We start from the raw sequence: 22,361 nt of genomic DNA on the forward strand, positions 1-22,361 counted from the left end.
ACTTTCTGCTGCTCACATCTTGTAAAAATGTTTTGCAGACTAATGAAATGTGCAGAAATGTTGTGGCAGGTCAGAGGTCACTGTCAGCTACAGATCAGACACTCTGCAGTTTGTGGGGATTCACTAGTGTCTTATTGTTCTTTTGTTCTGTATGGCTGCCCTGGGATTTAAAACAGTCCTGATCTAAATATCCACAACAAACAACAAATCCAAGTTTGGTTTGATGGATGTTATAGTGAGTAAATGTGGTGAGGTGCTGCCCCCAGTGGTTCAAAGCTGCAGTTGATGTGCAGCAGTACAGACTGTCATTATCTGTTATTTTAAACAGATATGTGAGCAGTCAAACCATCTGCTTATTAAATGAGATGGAGGGGAACATATTAAATCCCCTCTGAAGTTCTTATCTAATGAGCTGCTCTATGAAATATGTCAGTATGTTAAAGTGTTTAGTTTAGCTCCACTACAGGCCTGCACACTGCTGTTGGCACACATTAGCTCAACTATCAGGACAAACAGTAGAATAAAACACAAGATGGTTTCCATGAAACAATATTTCACCTCATTGGAGTTTAATAAACAAATAAAATAAATAAAACTGGAGCAGAAAGCGAGTCAGAGAGCTTCTTAAACACAAGCATCAGATCAGGTCAGCTCTGTCCTACAGAATAAATGCTGCTGAGCTGATTTGAAGCTGTGGACGCTGAAAACTGCTCAAACAACAGAAATTGAACACCTCTGTTGATGTTTGAACACATGATCCTGCTTTTCATTTTGCTTTGTCTCTTCATATAGCTTCTCTGTTTCCACCCTCTCTTATTGCTGTTGAAGCACCTTATATAAAGTTATAGAACTGGATTTAATAAGAAACTTAGATCTTTTGTTCTCACTATTCCAACTGAGACAATAATATTCATGATTATTACACAAACAAATCAATCTGTGTCACATCTTTTGTCCAGACATTGTAGTATTCATATTGTTTGTTACTTTGAGGCTTGAGCTCTGGTTGACCAAACCTCTTTCTGCTCTCTGCTGATCAATACCTGAGTTTATCACCAGGAGATCCAGTTAAGAAGATCTCCAAGGAATGTTTAACTGTCAGAAAAACAAGGTTATAATCAGTGAAAAGGACTGTTTGCTGCGGTGACGTTGGTTCAGTGAACATCTGATGTGGTGCACATTTAAACAGGTTCCAGGATGCTGTTCAGCTATTTATCTAGTCAGAGTGTTTCACTGTATGGTCAACAGGAGGATAGATGGATGATTGGTGGATGGATGGATGATTTTTGCCATATAATAAAATACAAAAGAGAATATAACTTATCTGATCATATCAAACAATAGTGTTCCTAATAAATCAGGTTACTCCTTTACTCCATTAATGCATCCACAATGGTTTTAATTTACTTGAAAACAGGAATAAACTCAGGAATCTAGTATAACAAGAACACAAATCCATCCTCTTTGTTCTGGCTGGTGTTTGGAGGGACATCAGAGGGAATCACAGGCCTGGAGGGCTGGCTTTATAGACTTGGGGGGAGTGGCAACCTCCTGAGTGACAGGGTGATGCTACGGGCTGTTTAGGGACTTGAGATTTAACAATCAGTACAAACATCTTGAATATGGAGCATTCAGTGTTATTCAGTTACAATAATAGTCATGTCAAGGGTTAGTAGATGTTAAAATAGATAATATCAGCTCAGCAGGAACAAATGCAGAGCTGACTGGAAAAGTGAAGCAGAGATTAAAAGGTGATGGTACCTGGAGATGCCACATGACAGAGGAGAAGCAACGAGAGGAACTTCTTCATCTTCTCAATAAAGGAGTGTAAACAGAGACAGGTACCAAGAGAGACGGCTCACTGACCTCTCAGTCCCTGAACCTGTCAGGTGGCTCAGTTACTGCCACGCCCCTTTAGGAGACGAGCTGCAGGTCCAATGGGAGAAATAAAAGTCAGCACAGATTATGATGTGTAACATGATTTAAGATTAATTTTGGAGTGAGAGATACGGAGGGAAAAGCAGGTTAGAGAGTTTAGATGAAGTGATATTGATGAACCTGACTCTAAAGACTCTAAAGGAAGTTGTAGCTGGAAAGACTGAGGAATGTTGCTCTGGCAGCTTGTTTCACTGCAGTGACTTCTCTCTCAGCTGACTCATTTCAGAGTTATGTTGCTCTCTAGTGGTAACATAAGGAAACACACTCTAGCCTCAAGATTCAAGTGAGAGATTAACACTGAATCGAACTGTGAGCAGGTGATGCAAGTTCAATTTGTTGAACTTGAACTTTAGTTGCCACAGAAAATAAAACATTTCCCTCAAAGAAATAACACTGAAATGCAGGAAAATAGGAGAAAATGTAGCAGCACCTCAAGATAATTTCCAGTTCACCAAATGGGAAAAAATGTTAATTAAGACTGGAGATTATTTCTACAACATGAAGTCTTCTATCAGTGTCTGAGAACTGAGAACATTCAGCTTGTATAAATCACCAGTGAAATGAACATAAAGAAACAATTCAAAGTAAATTATAAACTCAGGGAAATAAACTGTCCAGCCCCTTGTGTGTGAAAAATGTTTAATATGTGTTTAAAACATGTTTTACATGTTTGGTTCTGGTCTTATCAAACACAATATGAGACAAAGAACACATTTAGCCTAAAAAACATCCATTGAATTTAAAAAAATAGACTTTTTACAAATAGATTGACACCTCAATTTTACAAAAAAATAAATAAAAATGGCAATATGCAATAAAGTTTATTACATGTGGTTGGTGAATACTGGATTCTAATTGGTCGATGATGGCATTGTAGGGTCTGTTATTTCTGAACAACAGACTGTTGAGAGGTATAACAGAACGTTGCTATGTATAGAGACTTGCTATGGATATAGTTCTGATCATGGACTCTGTAGGATCATGTCCAATCATATCAATACGCAGAAAGAAATCCTCAACAGCTGTGGCAAATTAAAAAAAATTAAAAGCTTATTCAACACCCTCCACTTTGCCTCTGGGTCCAGCATCACCATGTCAGAGATCATTTCATGATAGTGACCCACTCGATGTTCATTATCTCTTCATATCGTTACATGACATGTCATCAATGCTAATCATCACCAAAGACAAGAGATCACATGACTGAATAACATGAATTTGATATGTAAAAGCCCCAAGATTCTGCACTGGAAACATGGTTGTGTGTTGTGTGCAGTGGTGGAATGTAACTAAGTACATTTACTCAAGTTCAGTTTTGAGCTACTTGTACTTTACTTGAGTATTTCCATTTTATGTAACTTTATACTTCTACTCCACAACATTTTAGAGGCAAATATTGTACTTTTTACTCCACTACATTTATCTGCCAGCTTCAGTAACATAAAAAACATGATACATTTAAAATGCTTAGACTTTGAAAAAAAAAATTAAACCTCATCACAGTATATTAAGTAGTTAAAATAAGCCATATCTTTACTAAATTAAAAACTGCTCATATAAATATATAAATTATTTGGAACATATAAAACAATCTCAGTGTTGCGGTTCTGCATAACGAGTACTTTTACTTTTAATGCTTTAAGTACATTTTGATGCTGATACTTTTGTACTTTTACTTCAGTAAGTTTTGAATGCAGGACTTTTACTTGCAGTGGAGTAATTTCACAGTGTGGTATTAGTACTTTTACTGAAGTAAGAGATCTGAATACTGTACACTTGACAAGTTAGATTTAAAGTAAACAAATTTTGTTTATACATATTTATGTCGCATAACATAAGCTAATAAAATATTGATGCCCCAACCACTTCACTGGAGTTACGCTTCTTCTTCTAATCTTCACTGAATCGCTGTAAAGAGAGGACAAAGGAACCTGGACTCAGTGTTGATATCATCATGGAGTATTTGCTGTCACATTATATGCAGTATGTTTGGACCAAAATGTAAAGTTTTCAGTTAATATTATCATAAAATCTTAGTTTCAGCTGTTACCTCTAACTATACTGGATCACTTGGCTAATAATAAGAATTTATTATGTAAATATATCAGCCATTTGAACAGTGAAGAGTTGTTTAAGACTTGAAGAATTCAAGGTTTTACCAAAGACAGACTTATATTTATGAGAGTATTATATGAGTATGACAGTAAAGAGTTGCTAGTTTTAGGAGGAGCATCAGAGGAGGGAATCTGCCCACAGTGTTTGCACATTGTTGACATGATGAAGTACTCACTGTGATCAGTCAGGAGCTGATCATTGTCCACAGGAGTTGGAGAGGATGAATGTTCAGAAGCTGTTAGAGAAAATTGTTAGTAGTTGAATTAAAAACTATAAGAGTATTTATTAAAGAGAGAGGGACAGACAGATATTCTGACATAATACTTACAGTTTGCAGGCTTGAATCCCGGAATATAAATAAGAGATGAAGGTATTAAAACAGTACCGTGTTCTACTGAATATCAAGTCAAACTGTTACTTGTTTTTAATTAAACATTATCTTCTAGATGGTGTTCTGTGCTGAAACAGTGAAGTTAAAACTACAACAACCGGGGACAGTGGAGTAAAAATGTCTTCATGATAAGTAAAACCGTTATTATTTACCATTACCATACACTTACCATTCTTGTTTTCTTCCAGAAGAAGAGTCCAGTGATGCAGAGTGCAAGAAGCAGCATCAATCCCACACAAACTCCAATAACAGCAGCAGCAGGAAACTCTGAGGGAGAAACTGGAACCAACACAGAACATTCTCACTTTGTCTCCTCTCCTGGATGGAGCTGATGTTGACGCCACTTACCTCTGTTGGTCCTGATCACTGCTTTGTCCAGTCTGGTGACGATGTCGTCCTTCACACCAGAGAGATGAAACACACACTCGTACCTGGTCCAGTCTTCAGGTTTGACTGATGAGAGGTCCAGGTCAACACTCATCTGGAAGGATCCATCGTGGTTGGGGAGGATCTCTCCGAGCTCCACGTCCTCATGAAGCTCCTCTCCATCTTTCCTCCAGAACATCATGGCTGCCTCAGGGTAGAAACCTGTAGCGTGGCAGCTGACTGGAGAGGAGGGAGTCTTCTGGAGGAGAGACACTGAGGGAAGGTCTGCAGAGAGGAGAGAGACACAGTTTATAGGTTCTTTATTACTATCACTACCTTAATACACTATAGACACAGTATCTATACAATGTGAATACATCTCATTAATTGATAAAAGAAGAGAGACAGAAGGGAAAAGACAGATGAAGAGAGGTGAGACAGATTAAAAAGTGCAGTGGACAGTGAGTGTGAGAAAGACGAGTGGGGATAAATGTGATGAGTCAGAGAAATAAAGAGACCAGAGAGAAAAAGAAATGTGTTTAAACTGAGACAGATTCAGCCTCTGTATGGTTTATATTTATTGTAATGTTACTGATGGTTGGAAACACAGAAGGCATATTAACATTGTGGTGTTCATGAAACTACATCAGGTCATGTGACTCTACCTTTTCTCAGCAGAGAGCTCCTCCCGGAGTCCACGTACTTCTTCAGCCACTCAGGACAAATCTGGGTGAGGTAGTGCTTTCTCTGAGCCATTAAAGCTTTGTTATTATCCCAACTGTGTTTGCTGATGACAGCCTCTTGTTTTGGAGCGACCCATGTCTCCGTCTTCAGGTCTAATGATATGAAGTCTTCTCCATCATAAGCTTCCTGAAACGAAAAACCTTTGACCTCACCAGTCTCATCATCCCATTCACATCCATACATCACCTGGAACATGTGGACCCCTGAGAGACAGAGAGACAGAGACACTGCAGTAAACCAGAGTGAGATCACAGCCCAGTCATCTATTACCAGCTGATATCACATCTTTACCACAGAGACACACTGATCCACAGACACTAAGACACACAATCTACACCTCCTGCTGATACTGTCTCCATGACAACCACTTACAGCCAGTCATCATGTGGACAGTGTGGACGTCTCAGAGAGAGACAGAGAGGCAGAGACTGCTGGGAAACAGAGGGACATCCTAACACACTTCATATCCTCTTTTCTTTAACCACAGAGACACACTGTCTCCATGGAGACCAGCAGTTTGTCTCCACTGTTGAAGGTGGTGTGGCTTCATGTGAGCTGCAGGAACAGACACACACACTGAGGTGGAGTCCTGATTATCAGACTCAGATTAAACCTGAACCTGGACTGAACGTTACAGCCACTGAGACCCTGCAGCCAGTGGATCAGTCCAACAAAGTCCTCTTCCTGAGAGAAACTACACACTAGACTGTTTCTGTTTAATAAAAGACTTAAATCATTATTTGATTATCAAAATTCGTGTCAATTAATTTTCTTTCAATCAACTAATCAATTAATTGAGTGATTGTTTCATCACTATAGATGTTATTTATGGAACAGACCCACCATGGTCAAGTAAAGTTAATCTGATCTAATCTCATCTGTAGTTCTAATAGATATTTGTGACTCAAATTAATTACTGTTATCATTGATTATGTAACAACTATTTTTCAATTAATCATTAATTATTTACACTGTAAAATGTCAGAAAATTATTAAAAATGTCCAGTAAAAGTCCCCAGAGCAAAGGGAGAAATCTTCAAATTGCTTTTTTTATTTGACCAACACTGAACAGTATTTAATATAAAATGATTTAAAAAAAAAAAAATAGAATATTCTCATATTTGGGAAACTGGAACTAGAAACTATTTGACATTTTTGCTGATTAAAAGACTTTAATGATCATTTGTTTGACAAAATTTGTGTTAATTAATCTTCTGTTGATCATCCAAACGATTTATAGACTAACTGTTTCAGCACTATATACATATATTATGGCCTACACACACTGTGGTGAAGTGAAATAATCAAATATAATGTGTACTTCTACAGTATATAAAGGTATATTATGGGATGGACACATCAGCTGTGTGTTGTTAAAGTGTTATACACTATACAACACAATAAACAACATTTTATCAGTAGAAAGTGAAACATAAACAAACCTCCAGTTTGGTTGAAGCGCTGCTTTACAACTTCAATGTTGTTTTTGTAGTTCCGCTGGGCACCCATAAAGCTCTCAGTCTGTCTCTGCCAGTACTGAGGATCTCCTGCTGTGGCTTCGCTCATCCAGTCCTGTTTGGGTTCTGCTTTCCTGCTGTTACTGTCATAGTGAACCATCTCAATCTCATCAACCAAACCAACACCCACAAACTCTGGGAAGTTTGGGACTTGAGACGATGCAGTGCTGAAATACTGCAGAGAGTGAGTCACTGGAAGAGAAAAGAAGTCATCATTTCAGTTTTTATATCACAGTTTCATCAAGAACTTAATCTTATTTTCTTTCACACAGAATCAAAAAGATGACAATACATTTGAGACATCCTAATAATCTGTTTTATACTCTAATAAATACAAAAATACATTTATAGATTTTTCATATTGTTAATATTTCTGATTATTTTATCTTGAAAACTGAATTAATTCTGAAATAAAATATTAAACAAGTCACATATTTAGGTCATGCAGTTGTGTACTTGACTCTCATTGACACATTTTTTTTTTGTAAAAACAAGATAATTTATTAATTTACAGCAGGAAAACCAGTTTAGTTTCCAGTCAGTGGATCATTTATTCTTCAGGATGCATCATTAGAAGTTTATGCTCCTCATTATTGGATTAGTTAGAAATCTGAAAACACAAACCTCTGACCCAAAATAAAAATTCAGCAATTTCCTTTTCTATATTTGACAAATTATATATTTTCTAGATTAGATTTTATGATATAAAATGCCCTACAAGCTCTATTTAATACTAAATTGGGTCCAATTACAACTTGTGTTTCTTCTCCTGAGGTTTTGAAAAACTAATTTGAAGCTAAAAAGTCACAACACTTCTCCTTCTACAGTTTACAAGAGTTTTGTTTTGCTCTTTTCTATTATTGTTTCCATTTTTTATATTCAAGTAATAACTGATTTCATGTTTGTGGTGTTGTCAGAGGGTTGGTGGATTTTCCGAAGTTTGAGTATAATTTTTTAATTTAAAAAAATAAATAAATAAAACCAACAAGAAAAACAAATATCTGACCCGTTGCGCCACTCACTTTTATATTTATTTATTTATGTAAACTGAAGGATTATATTTAGGTTTCACTCTCAGCATCAAGATGAAACCAAAATGTTGTGTAAAACCAAATGTTTTGTATTTAATGACAAGTCCATAAAACTCTATATTTAATGAAGCTTTAATAAATAAGATGTTTATCTGTCATGTCGTCATTCTGTACAGTTTTAGTTTAGTATCAGTTATAAACTGGTTTAATATCTAAATTCCCTCCATCATGAAGTGATCATTATTTGCTCTTAGTCCTGATACTAGAAGTCTTTACAGATTATTTTAAAGTTTGAACAGAATAAACTTTCTACAGTTTTCTATGAGTTTTGCTGATCATCTATTTAATAATCCTCCACTGTCCTCTGTTGTCTGAATGCATGTAGATCAGATTTCTGTGTTTAGATCAACTTTAAAAAATCTGCACTGGTCACACCAAAGAAGGTTTTGCAGAACTGTCCAAGAATAAATATCACTGTTAATTCATCACATTTATTTATTTTAAAATCTGATCTAAAAGTCGACAGTAACTTAAAAATATAGACAGGTAACATAAAAAAAAATTTTGTGGCAAAGATCCATAGAGAGGAGGGAAAGTCCCAGTTTAATGATAAAACTGTTTCTCTGGTGGACAAACGATGTAAAGGTGAAACTGTTTCAGAGCCTCAAACTAAGTTAGTTCATCTCTATATTTGACACATATTTATCTGCCATAACCTGATATCAGAAAATAATATCCATGGCTGATTTATTGGTCTCTCTCTACTAAACAGCTTGACGTGCGACATTAAAGCAGATGTGTCTTTCAGTACGTGAATTTAAACTGTGGAATTATTTAGGGAACGGCTTAAAATATGTATATTTTTAAAATATAATGCACATTGAGAAAATATATAAAGGACAAATAATATCACAATATGAATTTATTTTATTCTCACAAATAATCAATGTTTACAATTTATTTATTAATTTATTTATTATGAGGGGGCCAGGTTATATAATGTTACTTTCTTCATAATTCTCTTTAATCATAAAATATTATTCTTTAGTTACAGATTATAGTTTATGTTTTGTGTTGGGAGTGTACATTTAAGTTATATATTTATATAATTCATATAAATATATCATGTTACAGTCAAGTAATTACTCAAGTAAACAAGTAATTCTGTTTACACACATAAGTGAAAAATATTAAATATTGTACCAACAGAGCAGGAAGTTGTTTGGCTTCAGCAGGAAAACAACGATATCATTTGACATGTTGGATAAAAATAAAAATAATATGATTTTTTCCACTACATATGTGTGCATATAGTTTTATATTCAGTTTGTTCTGAGTTCATAAAGATACCAAACACTTAATTATGCTCCTTGTAGTTTCTGAGAGCATTTTTCTTATCATACAGTATTAGGTCTTTGGACACATGGGACTCCTGTTTTTCCCTGAATTATAATGGACTCTAGTGCTAAAACAGCAGTCCATGTCCCAAAAAGACTAGATATAGAGAGATAAGAAAAACTAAGTGTTCAGATAAACGGGTTGACCCAACATGACGTCACATTTATGTTGAGGGAAGTCCCGAGAAGACTCCAACAGGAAATTAAACATTTCAGACGGAATAATAGCGGCACACTTTATAGAAGAAACGACCGTTAACAACTTATATCTTGAATAAGAGCATTAAAAATAGTTATGGACAAGAACCGTTTAGTTTAAAAGTCTTTCTTCATGTTGTTGTTTTATTTATTTGTCTAAATGTGGGCTGGACTGTTGCTGCAAAGTCATGCTGCCATTTTAACATTAACATGGATCAGACCGTATCGGTCTTAATGGTCCTGATAGTATAAAATAATGAGCCGAATAAAATATATAAAAGTTAAGGAAAACACACTTCTGCCCTTTTCAGGATTACAGTATTGACTATCCCTCTTTACAAAAGTTCAACAGGAACCGAGAAATCTTTTTATAGGATCATTCAATGAGGTGAACAGACAGGATTTACTAACGTCAACTTTAACATGATGGGTTTGTTATTTATTAATATTTATATAATATACACAGAAGTTGTTAGAATAATTTGAATATTATACTTGTTGAAAATGAAATGTTACTGTCTTCCTCTCTTTTCCTCTTTGTCTATGCATTTATATTAATCAGGTAATATGATTTTGATACATTGATTGTGTTTGTGTGTTAATATTGATGTAGAAAACTATGATTACTTTGTTGACATATACTTCATTGGCTTAAACTGATTAAGATTCTATAAATCACAAAGAATGACATCCAGATATATTGATGCACAGTTTTTGCTGTGTGTGTGTGTGCATTTGTGAGTGTGTGTGTGTGTATGTGTGTCTGGAGAGGGGAGACCACAGAAGGCCGAATGAAAATCCCGTGTGAGAATCTCTGTAAGTCATAACAAGGAAAAATGTTTGTGCTAACAAGTTTGTTAGTAGGTCAGGGCAAGGCCTGGTTTCGGCAGCAAGCAACCAGGTGGCATGACGTGCCGTTGTATGCATTAAAACTGGCAAATGAGCGGATCAAGAAGGCGGGACTTCCTGGAAGAAATCGACCAGCATGTTTTGTAAACAAATGTTAGTATTTTAATGGGTTCAGGGAGAGAGTCGGGGTTCAGACTTCACGAACTGAAACACGTCTGTTTGTATTCAGGGACATGAGTTAATTTGAATCCGGAGATCTCTGTAAAGTGCACATTTTTTGACGTATTGTAATAAAACTTTTGTTAAACTGAGAGACTTGGAAGTCTCCAGCTCTTCATTTCCCCATCAACGAATGTGCAGAAAAATGGTGAGGTTTTTTCTGTTGGTGACAGATTATCAATTTTCAAGGTTTCCTCATGCAATTTTTCTAACAAAGTCCAGGAAATAAACATAAAAGACAACCGTAAAACGCTGAAACTCATAAATACAGTATAGAAAGACATTAAGCATTTTTTTCTTTTACAATAAAGCAACAAAACAATGTTGACTCACTTGCCGCAGCGCCATGCAGGGCTGTTACCAGGACAACCAGAGCAGCCAACATCTTCACTGTGACCGTCTGAAGATTCAGCAGAGTGAAGCTTTGTGTGTTTGTCTGAAGAGAGAAACAGATATCGTCCTTCAACCTCGAGAATCAGGGTTGAAATGAGGATCAAACATGAGACTGTATGAATAAAACATGAGGGGGCGCTGACACAAACCTTCATCTGAGCCAATGGGAATTTATTCTGAGCATGACGTCACTCGTATCTCAGTAAAACAGACTGAGACAGGTTATGAACTGAAAGTGAAAGTATATGATGTTACTTCAGCCTGTAAGAGGAAGGGGAGACATGCGGGGCTTGGCTTTTATTTCTCTACTTTGTCCACATATGAAAGGAGTTTTATACTTTCTGCTGCTCACATCTTGTAAAAATGTTTTGCAGACTAATGAAATGTGCAGAAATGTTGTGGCAGGTCAGAGGTCACTGTCAGCTACAGATCAGACACTCTGCAGTTTGTGGGGATTCACTAGTGTCTTATTGTTCTTTTGTTCTGTATGGCTGCCCTGGGATTTAAAACAGTCCTGATCTAAATATCCACAACAAACAACAAATCCAAGTTTGGTTTGATGGATGTTATAGTGAGTAAATGTGGTGAGGTGCTGCCCCCAGTGGTTCAAAGCTGCAGTTGATGTGCAGCAGTACAGACTGTCATTATCTGTTATTTTAAACAGATATGTGAGCAGTCAAACCATCTGCTTATTAAATGAGATGGAGAGGAACATATTAAATCCCCTCTGGAGTTCTTATCTAATGAGCTGCTCTATGAAATATGTCAGTATGTTAAAGTGTTTAGTTTAGCTCCACTACAGGCCTGCACACTGCTGTTGGCACACATTAGCTCAACTATCAGGACAAACAATAGAATAAAACACAAGATGGTTTCCATGAAACAATATTTCACCTCATTGGAGTTTAATAAACAAATAAAATAAATAAAACTGGAGCAGAAAGCGAGTCAGAGAGTTTCTTAAACACAAGCATCAGATCAGGTCAGCTCTGTCCTACAGAATAAATGCTGCTGAGCTGATTTGAAGCTGTGGACGCTGAAAACTGCTCAAACAACAGAAATTGAACACCTCTGTTGATGTTTGAACACATGATCCTGCTTTTCATTTTGCTTTGTCTCTTCATATAGCTTCTCTGTTTCTACCCTCTCTTATTGCTGTTGAAGCACTTTATAAAAAGTTATAGAACTGGGTTTAATAAGAAACTTAGATCTTTTGTTCTCACTATTCCAACTGAGACAATAACATTCATGATTATTACACAAACAAATCAATCTGTCACATCTTTTATCCAGACATTGTAGTATTTATATTTGTTGTAATGTGAGGTGCAGGGAAACATAGTGAGACTTGGGGAGGACAAAAAAACATCACAATAGCCAGGAGTTATGATGAAAAATAACTCAGACTTTAATTTTCAGTCTCAAAAAAATAGAACAAGACAAAATAAAATATTAATAAAAAAAACTGGTCCCAGCTGAAACAGTAGAGACGCCACTCTCCCTCTATCAGACTCTGCCTCTGTCATGTCACTCATATATGTAGTATGAGAGCCGCCTTGCCAGTTCAAAGTGGCCTATCAGGTCGGCACTATAACATGAGAGGTGACAAGGTTAAACACAAATATACAGTTATTCTTAGTTTGCTCACACCAACAAACCCCACTTCATTTATTCAATATGTGATCATTAATGTCATACATTTAAATTAAGTAAATCATTTCTTTATCATTCAAGATTTATATTATTTAGCTGTCATTTTCATGACACATCCTTTGACCAATCAGATGCAAGTACCCACATACTCACATATATATGGAAGTAAATCTGTGTCATCGGAGTCTGAAATAAAAAAGACGTTGAATTTCTAGCACTGAATATTTATGCATTGAAATTATGTATCTGAATGTTTTTCGTTAAAAATTCAACCTCAAAAAATTCAACCTCAAAAAATGTTTTAAGGTTGAATTTTTAACGTTGAAAAACATTCAGATATATAATTTCAATGCATAAATATTCAGTGCTAGAAATTCAACGTCTTTTTTTATTTCAAACTCCGATGACACAGATTTACTTCCATACACATACATGATAAAAGGGCTGCAACTGAGGCTGCTTCCTCTTTAAGCACCAGCACAAGATGGCCTCCGTTAAAAGGACTCAAAGGACAGGTGATGGCTTTAACTTAAAACTGAGCTTCATGCAAAGTAAATAATTTGTATTTCTAAATTCATCCTCTAACCATTTGATGCAAAATAAAGGAAACAAAGAAAACTATGTGTGAGTCTGTGCACTTTAGTTAAAGAAAAAGGGGTTTAAGCAACAGCTGGTGAGGGAGTTGATGCTTCCTCACAATATTGTTTGTTACTTTGAGGCTTGAGCTCTGGTTGACCAAACCTCTTTCTGCTCTCTGCTGATCAATACCTGAATTTATCACCAGGAGATCCAGTTAAGAAGATCTCCAAGGAATGTTTAACTGTCGGAAAAACAAGGTGATACAATCAGTGAAAAGGACTGTTTGCTGCGGTGACGTTGGTTCAGTGAACATCTGATGTGGTGCACATTTAAACAGGTTCCAGGATGCTGTTCAACTATTTATTTAGTCAGAGTGTTTCACTGTCTGGTAAAATGGAATACAAAAACATAATTTATCTGATAATATCAAACAATAGCTTTACTAATAAATCAAGTTACTCCTTTACTCCATTAATGCATCCACAATGGTTTTCATCTACTTGAAAACAGGAATAAACTCAGGAATCTCGTATAACAAGAACACAAATCCATCCTCTTTGTTCTGGCTGGTGTTTGGAGGGACATCAGAGGGAATCACAGGCCTGGAGGGCTGGCTTTATAGACTTGGGGGGAGTGGCAACCTCCTGAGTGACAGGGTGATGCTACGGGCTGTTTAGGGACTTGAGATTTAACAATCAGTACAAACATCTTGAATATGGAGCATTCAGTGTTATTCGGTTACAATAATAGTCATATCAAGGGTTAGATGTTAAAATAGATAATATCAGCTGCTCAGGAACAAATGCAGAGCTGACTGGAAAAGTGAAGCAGAGATTAAAAGGTGATGGTACCTGGAGATGCCACATGACAGAGGAGAAGCAACGAGAGGAACTTCTTCATCTTCTCAATAAAGGAGTGTAAACAGAGACAGGTACCAAGAGAGACGGCTCACTGACCTCTCAGTCCCTGAACCTGTCAGGTGGCTCAGTTACTGCCACGCCCCTTTAGGAGACGAGCTGCAGGTCCAATGGGAGAAATAAAAGTCAGCACAGATTATGATGTGTGACATGATTTAAGATTAATTTTGGAGTGAGAGATACGGAGGGGAAAGCAGGTTAGAGAGTTTAGATGAAGTGATATTGATGAACCTGACTCTAAAGACTCTAAAGGAAGTTGTAGCTGGAAAGACTGAGGAATGTTGCTCTGGCAGCTTGTTTCACTGCAGTGACTTCTCTCTCAGCTGACTCATTTCAGAGTTATGTTGCTCTCTAGTGGTAACATAAGGAAACACACTCTAGCCTCAAGATTCAAGTGAGAGATTAACACTGAATAGAACTGTGAACAGGTGATGCAAGTTCAATTTGTTGAAGTTAAAACTACAACAACCGGGGACAGTGGAGTAAAAATGTCTTCATGATAAGTAAAACCGTCATTATTCCTTACCATTCTTACTGAGGGAAGGTCTGCAGAGAGGAGAGAGAAGAGGAAAAAATTAAGACATTAACCCTTTGATGCACAACAGAGTTTTTATGTTCTATATCTTTGCAATATATATATATATATTATATATAATATATTTTCATCATTCAGTATTCCAGATTTTCCTCAATTAGTTTGTTTTTGATCATCATACATCCTAATTTTCCTTGATTAATTTTTTAATAAAATCCCTTTTTGTGTCACTATCCTTCTAATGCACAACATGGGTCAAAAATGACCCATATCCATTTTTTTCAGCCAAGTAGCTTGCTAAGCTAACTACTGAGCTAACGTCTTGGCTAAGTAGCTTGCTAAGCTAACTACTTAGCTAACTTCTTAGCCAAGTAGTTAGCTATATAATAATACAAAAACTTTTTTTCTTCATAAAGTATGAGAGGCAAAATGGAAATAATGATCTGTTGTTATCAAAAACAAGATATTTAAAGAATACTGGGAATATTCAACCATAAAATAAGTTGATATCAAAAGATAGAGCACAGAAACACACAGCAAGTATTAATATCATGGAAAATTAATACAGGTCATTTTGACCCATGTTGTGCAGAGAAGAATTAGAAGAGGGTTAAAAAGGGAGAAATCAAGAGGAATAGAAATAGAGAAATGAGGAGACAGAAGCAATAAGATGTGTGTTAAATCAAATCAACGACAATACAATGATGGTTCAGTCTCAGTAAAAGTGGTTGAGTTTCAGCAGATTGTATAAACATTATTGTGTCCATGAAATGATATCAGGTCATGTGATATTACCTTTTCTCAGCAGAGAGCTCTTGTCATAGTCCAGATACATCATAATATGACAGTATACTGTACCTCCACTTTGGTTAAAGCGCTGCTTCAAATGGTCAATTTAGGCTTTGAAAAGCTTTGACTCTCGCTCAGCACATTCTCGAGTGTATCATCAACCAAAACAACAGCCACAAACTCTGATGAGACTTTTGGGAATCCAGATGATCCAGTTGTAAAAACTTCAAGGAGTGTTTTACTGTCGGACAAACATGATTATACAATCAGTACAAACATCGTTAATATGGTGCATTCAGTGTTATTCGGTTACAAACAAATAGTCATAACAAGGAAAAGTAGAAGTGGAAGTAAATAATATCAGCTGCGCAGGAACAAATGCAGAGCTGACTGGAACAGTGAAGCAGAGATTAAAAAGGTGATCGTACCTGGAGATGCCACATGACAGAGGAGAAGCAACGAGAGGAACTTCTTCATCTTGTTTCAATAAATGAGTGTAAACGTTGAAGTTAGATGGTTAGAAGTGAGACGGCTCACTGACCAGTCAGTTCCTTTACCTGTCAGGTGGGTTTAGTTACTGCCACGCCCCTTTAGACAAGCTGCAGGTCTATTGATTACAATGGGAGAAATTAAAGCGATCGGAGATGATGACCGAGTCTTTTGTCCCAGAGTCTCCAAAGTAAATATTGGACTCATTTATCACCGGCAACGTGTCTTCTAAATATTCTGGAACAAAAACGGCATTTTTCTGAAAGACAAATCAGGAGAAAAATAACTGTCTGAGATCTTTCCGTCTCAGCAGCAAACTCTCAATCTGGCATCACAGATTCCACAATCAGTACTACCCAATCAGACCTCGCCGTCACTGTAATGGTTTTATTTTGAAAGGGTTTATCGGACGTTCTATTATGTTATTCTGTCTAATTTGATATTGATGTTGTAGTTACTAGTTGTGGCCACAAGAGGGCGTCGTGATTACAAATATATAAATGTAGACGTTTAAAAAATAAATAACGTTTAAAAAACGGCATATTCTTATATATATTAGTGTTTTCACGTCATAAATATTGTTTTACTCTCCCAAAGACAGTTGAGTTCTACACTCATCCACAGATAACCTGCTTACAGTGCAATCTAGCACAACAACTAGCCAGCTAGCAATAAAGCTAGCTAACTACACAAAACAATGCAAAAATTGAAAATCATTCCGGGGCAGTTTTACTATTTATTTTTGATATATATTTGTATATATATATATGTATATTTGAATTATTTTACTATGTATATATATATTTTAATTATTTTACTATGCATATATATATATCGCATTTATTTATTTATGTATATATTATATTAATCTACAGTTACTGTAACTGACATTTTTCGTTGTATGTCTTGTTTATATCCTGAATGTTTGTTTGTCTCTAGTTATTAATAAAGATCTGAAATTAAAAAAATGACAGTCTCAGTGGGACGTGTCATTGTGTCTAAATAGGCGGTTTGTTTAACAAAACAGCTGTTGTTGTTTTTTCACCCAGTTTTTGTTTCTTTCTAACCTTTATAGTCTTCTATATCATATTAAAACTATTACAAATGTATTCGCCGGAGAGTTAAATGTCTGCCTTGACTCTTGGTAGACTTTATGGTAATGAATGACAGTTTGTAACTCCTTATACAATCACATGTAAACACTGCCCTCCGGTGGACACAGTGCGTAACTACATTTATTTATTTCGCTGTTATTTTGGAAGGGCTTGCCGGAAGTATATCTACGTAACTGTGTCTGCCTTGACGGTAGTATCCTGTTGTAGTTACTCGTTGTGGCCACAAGAGGGCTTTAAGACAGTTATGTTCTCCATTCATCCACAGATAACCTGCTTACAGTGCAATCTAGTACAACAACTAGCCGGCTAGCAATAAAGCTAGCTAACTACACAAAACAATGCAAAATTGAAAATTATCCCTGGGCACTTTTTACTATTTATTTTATTTATATTAAATGATCGGAATTTGGTGACTTACCGGCTTGTCTCTGACTGACAGCCACAGTTCAGAAGTACCATTGAAGACTAATGGGAACTCACATTTAAATAACTTAGGTATGGCATCACATGCCGGCTCAGTACATCTCATTTTGACTGACAAGAAAAATAATTATTCAAATATAATTCATGCTCTAGCTCTGTGAGACTGTGTTCACAGTGAAGATATTTTGGTAACTAGTAGATCTTAAAGTATGAACCGCATTCCTTGTTTACTCGGAACCGGAAATAACGTCACTATATGCGACAGGCGAAGCTGGGCTTTAATTTTGGCATCTTATATATATATAGGCGGTTTGTTGAACAAAACAGCTGTTTTTTTTCAGTTTTTGTTACTTTCTAACCTCCATAGTAAATAAATATATCATATTAAAAACTATTTCAAATGTATTTGCCACACATTCAAATGTCTGCCTTGAAACTTGTAGAGTTTATGGTAATGAATGACAGTTTGTAAATCCTATTATACAATCACATGTAAACACTGCCCTCCGGTGGACACAGTGTGTAACTACATTTATTTATTTAGCTATTATTTTGGAAGGGCTTGCCGGAAGTATATCTACGTAACTGTGTCTGCCTTGACGGTAGTATCCTGTTGTAGTTACCCGTTCTGGCCACAAGAGGGCTTTAAGAACTCATGTTTTGTTAACAGGTAGTTTGTTCAACAAACAAAACGGCAGTTTTCCCTTTATTGTGGAAATATTTTATCATTTAAAACCTCCATAGTCATCTATAAATGTATTTTATTCAAAACTATTACAAATGTTGTTACCAGAACGTTTATAATTCATAAAGATTTTGTAGCTCAGCTTGCTCTCTGCCTTCTTCTGTTGTGATGTTTCAGTGACAGCAGGAAAATAATAAGATCTGTTTCAAAGATTTCTCAATTAAATATTAGCTGGTTGGTGGATCAGATACATGCCCAATAAAACACACACACACACACACACACACACACACACACTCACATTCTTTTTTTCATTTAATGAACTTTATTAAAACAGGTTGTACATACAAACAATTCTAGAACAGCAGACAGGTGCTCCAATATATAGTTATCATCAGAAATACATAAACAATAAATAACTAAATCACGGTAAATTAAGGTTATTAGTAATGCCAGTAAACTTAAAAAAGGAGAGAGAATCATAAATAAATGAATAAATAAAATGACAGGAAATATCATATATATCTGTGGATGCAATGCTTTGTTTAGTGTCAGTTAGTGTTAGAGATTTCATGAACTCTTTAAACTCATGCAAGAAACTTCTCAAGTTGGGTGGAGTTTTGATGTATTTGCGTTTGTGTATGTGAAATTTGCCGTACAAAATGAACAGGTTTGTAATAAAGGTGATGTCATTTTCTTCATGGACAAAATACATAATCACACTTCTACAGACAATTCAGATGTTTATCTTGATTTTAAACTATATATTGTTCAAGCTGAGTCCAGAAATTGATAGATTGGGAAGAAAAATTAGGTAAGGTTCCATATTGCAAAAACTGCATTTGTTTTCAATATTTAAAAATGAGAAATATAAATTTGTTGGATATGTAGTGTGTAAAATTTTGATGTGAACCTCTTTTATTTTATTGGAACACACACACTCATAACACTGTTAATTCACCGTCTGTCGTGTGTGTGTGTGTGTGTGTGTGTGTATGTGTGTGTGTATGTGTGTATGTGTGTGTGTGTGTGTGTGACGGTATTTTTCTTTTTTTTTCTCCGGTTGAGGCTGCAGATGAACAGCCTAATTAAATATTTTAATACAATTTATAAACCTAAACACGTGTATTAATACTAACACTGTACAGATTTTAGCTTTTTGTGCTTAACACATAACTTTAATTGGTAGATAATGTTAGCTGCGTGTTTGGATATTTCTACAATGCAATTAAGGGAAACTCAATAATAAATGGTGTTAATAATATTCATGATTATTACATAAACAAATCAATCTTTCTGCCTTTGAACTGCTCAGGGGAAACCACCTGAGGAGTCACCTGACTCTCTGTTGGTGTCAGTTTGACAAAAACATCATGATGATCCATGACTCTGGTTATATGTATTTATCAAAGTAAGAACAATAGAATTAATTAGAATCAAATATGAATGTATTTAGTGTCACTGCTCCATGAAACCTAAAAATACCTTTAATGGGACATGAATGTATTACCAGTTAAGCATATAAAAAATAAAACACAACTTTACTCTTTAAACATAAACTGGCACTAACCCATAATATATGAAGTATATAAGGAAATAGATATATTAACATTTAAACTAAAATCATGTTTCACTAGATTATTATTTTGCTCTTCTGGTCCGATCACCATGACTCTGCTCTGTTGACTGAGTTGTAAATTGCTCAGCACGCCATCTACTGTTGTAAATCGGCTCTGAACCTTTCAAACTAAAATTGTTTTCACTGCTGACATCACATAAACATGAGCCTCAGATCCTTGAACTCCTTCACAACGAGATCTGTGGATTATCTCGACTAACCGGCTCATGATATCTGCAAAGATACTTTTGACTTTAACTCTCTGGAGTCTTTTTGGCCTATTTTGTCCATTTTTGAATCCTTTTCATCCTGCCTGTTTACACCACTTAAAAACGTTTAAATGCCATGATGGTATGTATTTTTTCAGCACAACCTCACCTATATGACCTAATAATAATTGATGTTTTATTCTGACTTACTGGATCAACATTTTGAACCAAAAAGAAACAAAGAAAAACCAACATAAATGTGATCTTGTGATTGTGTGTGATCCTCTGTTTTTTTCTTGTAGTGTGACTGTATTTTATTTGTGTCTCGTGTGTTTTGTTTTAGTCATTTTGTGTCGTTTTATGTCTTTTTTGTGTCTTTTGTTGTGTCCTTTTTAGTTATTTTGTGTCTTTCTTTGGTCATTTTGTGTCTTTTTGTGTCTTTTTTTAGTCATTTTATGTCATTTTGTGTCTTCTTTAGTTATTTTGTGTCTGTTTTTGGTCATTTTGTGTCTTTTTTAGTCATTCTGTGTGTTTTTTAGTCATTTTGTGTCTTTTTGTGTCCTTTTTAGTTATTTTGTGTCTTTCTTTGGTCACTTTGTGTCTTTTTGTGTCTTTTTTTTGTCATTTTATGTCTTTTTGCGTCTTTTTTGGTCATTGTGTGTCTTTTTTCAGTCATTTTGTCTCTTTCTTTGGTAATTTTGTGTCTTTTTTAGTCCTTTAGTCCAACATAAGATGTGATTTTGAATCTTTTTTTAACTTTCAAAACACTATCATGCTCAATAAAGAATTTTAAATGTTACAAATATGACCACAGGTGTCAAATCTAACATATAAGAGGGTTCCATCCAGTTCTATCATTTTATACTAAATCTATTTGAGCTTGTCTCCAGTTTTACTTGGTATATCATCATCAAACTGAAACTGGCCTCATGGAGTTTACAGCCAGAACTTTAGAGGTAAATTTACAGTAGGGCTCCACGCTGCTTTGTTTTCTAGTCTGGATGTGATGAAGAAGTCTGGATTTGGAGCTTTTGGAGACTCCAGAGAGTTAACAAATGTATGTTTACCCCTCTAGAGGCTACAGCAAATATCTCCCACCCCATCCTTTCAGCACACATTTTCCTCCTCTTCACAGGTGCGAATGACGTTGGTCTAAATGTGTTCCACCCACTTTTTGCCCTGTTTACGCAGTCAGGTTAATCTCTAACAACAGAGGAATTACATTAAAAAAACTGTTGTCCAAAGGATTATCTACATACCCCACAACTCCGACTGGGAGCAATTTCCCCGTAGGCAGTGGAGTCGGAGGATTATCAGAGGAACCAGGACAGACTTTCTATAACGCTGCTTACACTTTGAACAAGTCAGGGAGTCAACGGACATCTGGATGTCCTGCAATAATCAATATTTAAAAAATAACGTTTAGTGTTGTAGTTCTAAAACTAAGAACCCAAAGTGTCCAGATGTTCACTGGACAAGACGGACAGAAATAGTCTGTATGTAAAAGATTATTATTGTTTCATAATGAGGAGACCTACTTTAGTTTCTTGCTCCACTTTCTCTGAGACATCTGCTGTCTGTGGTTTTTAAAGTACCCATGCTTACGTTTCTATTATTATGAAACCAAATTCATTAAAAAAGAATCCTTCATTAATTCACTACAAATTAATTTTTGGAGGGTTTTCTTTAAATCAAACAAACAAACACAACCACACGTTTGGAATCATTCTTGTGGAACTCTTGTTTGACTTTGAGCAAATAAATCCTCTGTACTCTGAGCTTAAAGGTGTAAAACAAACTACTTCAACTAAATACTCGACGTAGTTCTGCAGGTTGACTCAAAATACAACTCTAACTCTTGGTTTCACCTGGCACACAAACACTGGTCTCCTGGATTACAGCCAGGGTTTGTTTCATCTGTTCACTTCGACCTCCCTAAATTGACTTTTACACTATTTAATATTACATCTGTTGCTCTGCACGTCTATTAATGATGCAGACAGGTTTTCATTGGAGTCTACAGGAAGTCAATCATGGTGAATCTGATACAGATTCCAAAGGATACCTTGTGCTGAGACTGATGGTCATCTAATTTCTGTCCCTTTCTCATCCTTTATTCTGCACCAGTGCAAACTAAGTCTTCTTCTTCTTCTTCTTCTTCTTCTTCTTCGTTTTGAATGTTATCAGAGGA

General features: G+C 35.7%; 1 protein-coding gene across 1 annotated transcript; it reads right to left on the reverse strand.

Annotated features, from left to right (window-relative positions):
* Window positions 1-2,560: 2,560 nt before the first annotated feature.
* On the reverse strand, window positions 2,561-14,511 carry LOC131984502 (major histocompatibility complex class I-related gene protein-like). Its single transcript, XM_059349339.1, has 8 exons — window positions 14,242-14,511; window positions 11,099-11,201; window positions 6,997-7,263; window positions 5,476-5,757; window positions 4,793-5,095; window positions 4,614-4,723; window positions 4,229-4,288; window positions 2,561-3,846 (listed from the first exon to the last, which is right to left on the reverse strand). The coding sequence occupies exons 1-7, from the start codon at window positions 14,254-14,256 to the stop codon at window positions 4,238-4,240; spliced, it is 1,131 nt and encodes a 376-aa protein (XP_059205322.1). The 5' UTR covers window positions 14,257-14,511; the 3' UTR covers window positions 2,561-3,846; window positions 4,229-4,237.
* Window positions 14,512-22,361: the final 7,850 nt, after the last annotated feature.

The sequence above is a fragment of the Centropristis striata genome, chromosome 14 (genome assembly GCF_030273125.1).
Source record: "Centropristis striata isolate RG_2023a ecotype Rhode Island chromosome 14, C.striata_1.0, whole genome shotgun sequence".
Lineage (NCBI taxonomy): Eukaryota > Metazoa > Chordata > Actinopteri > Perciformes > Serranidae > Centropristis > Centropristis striata.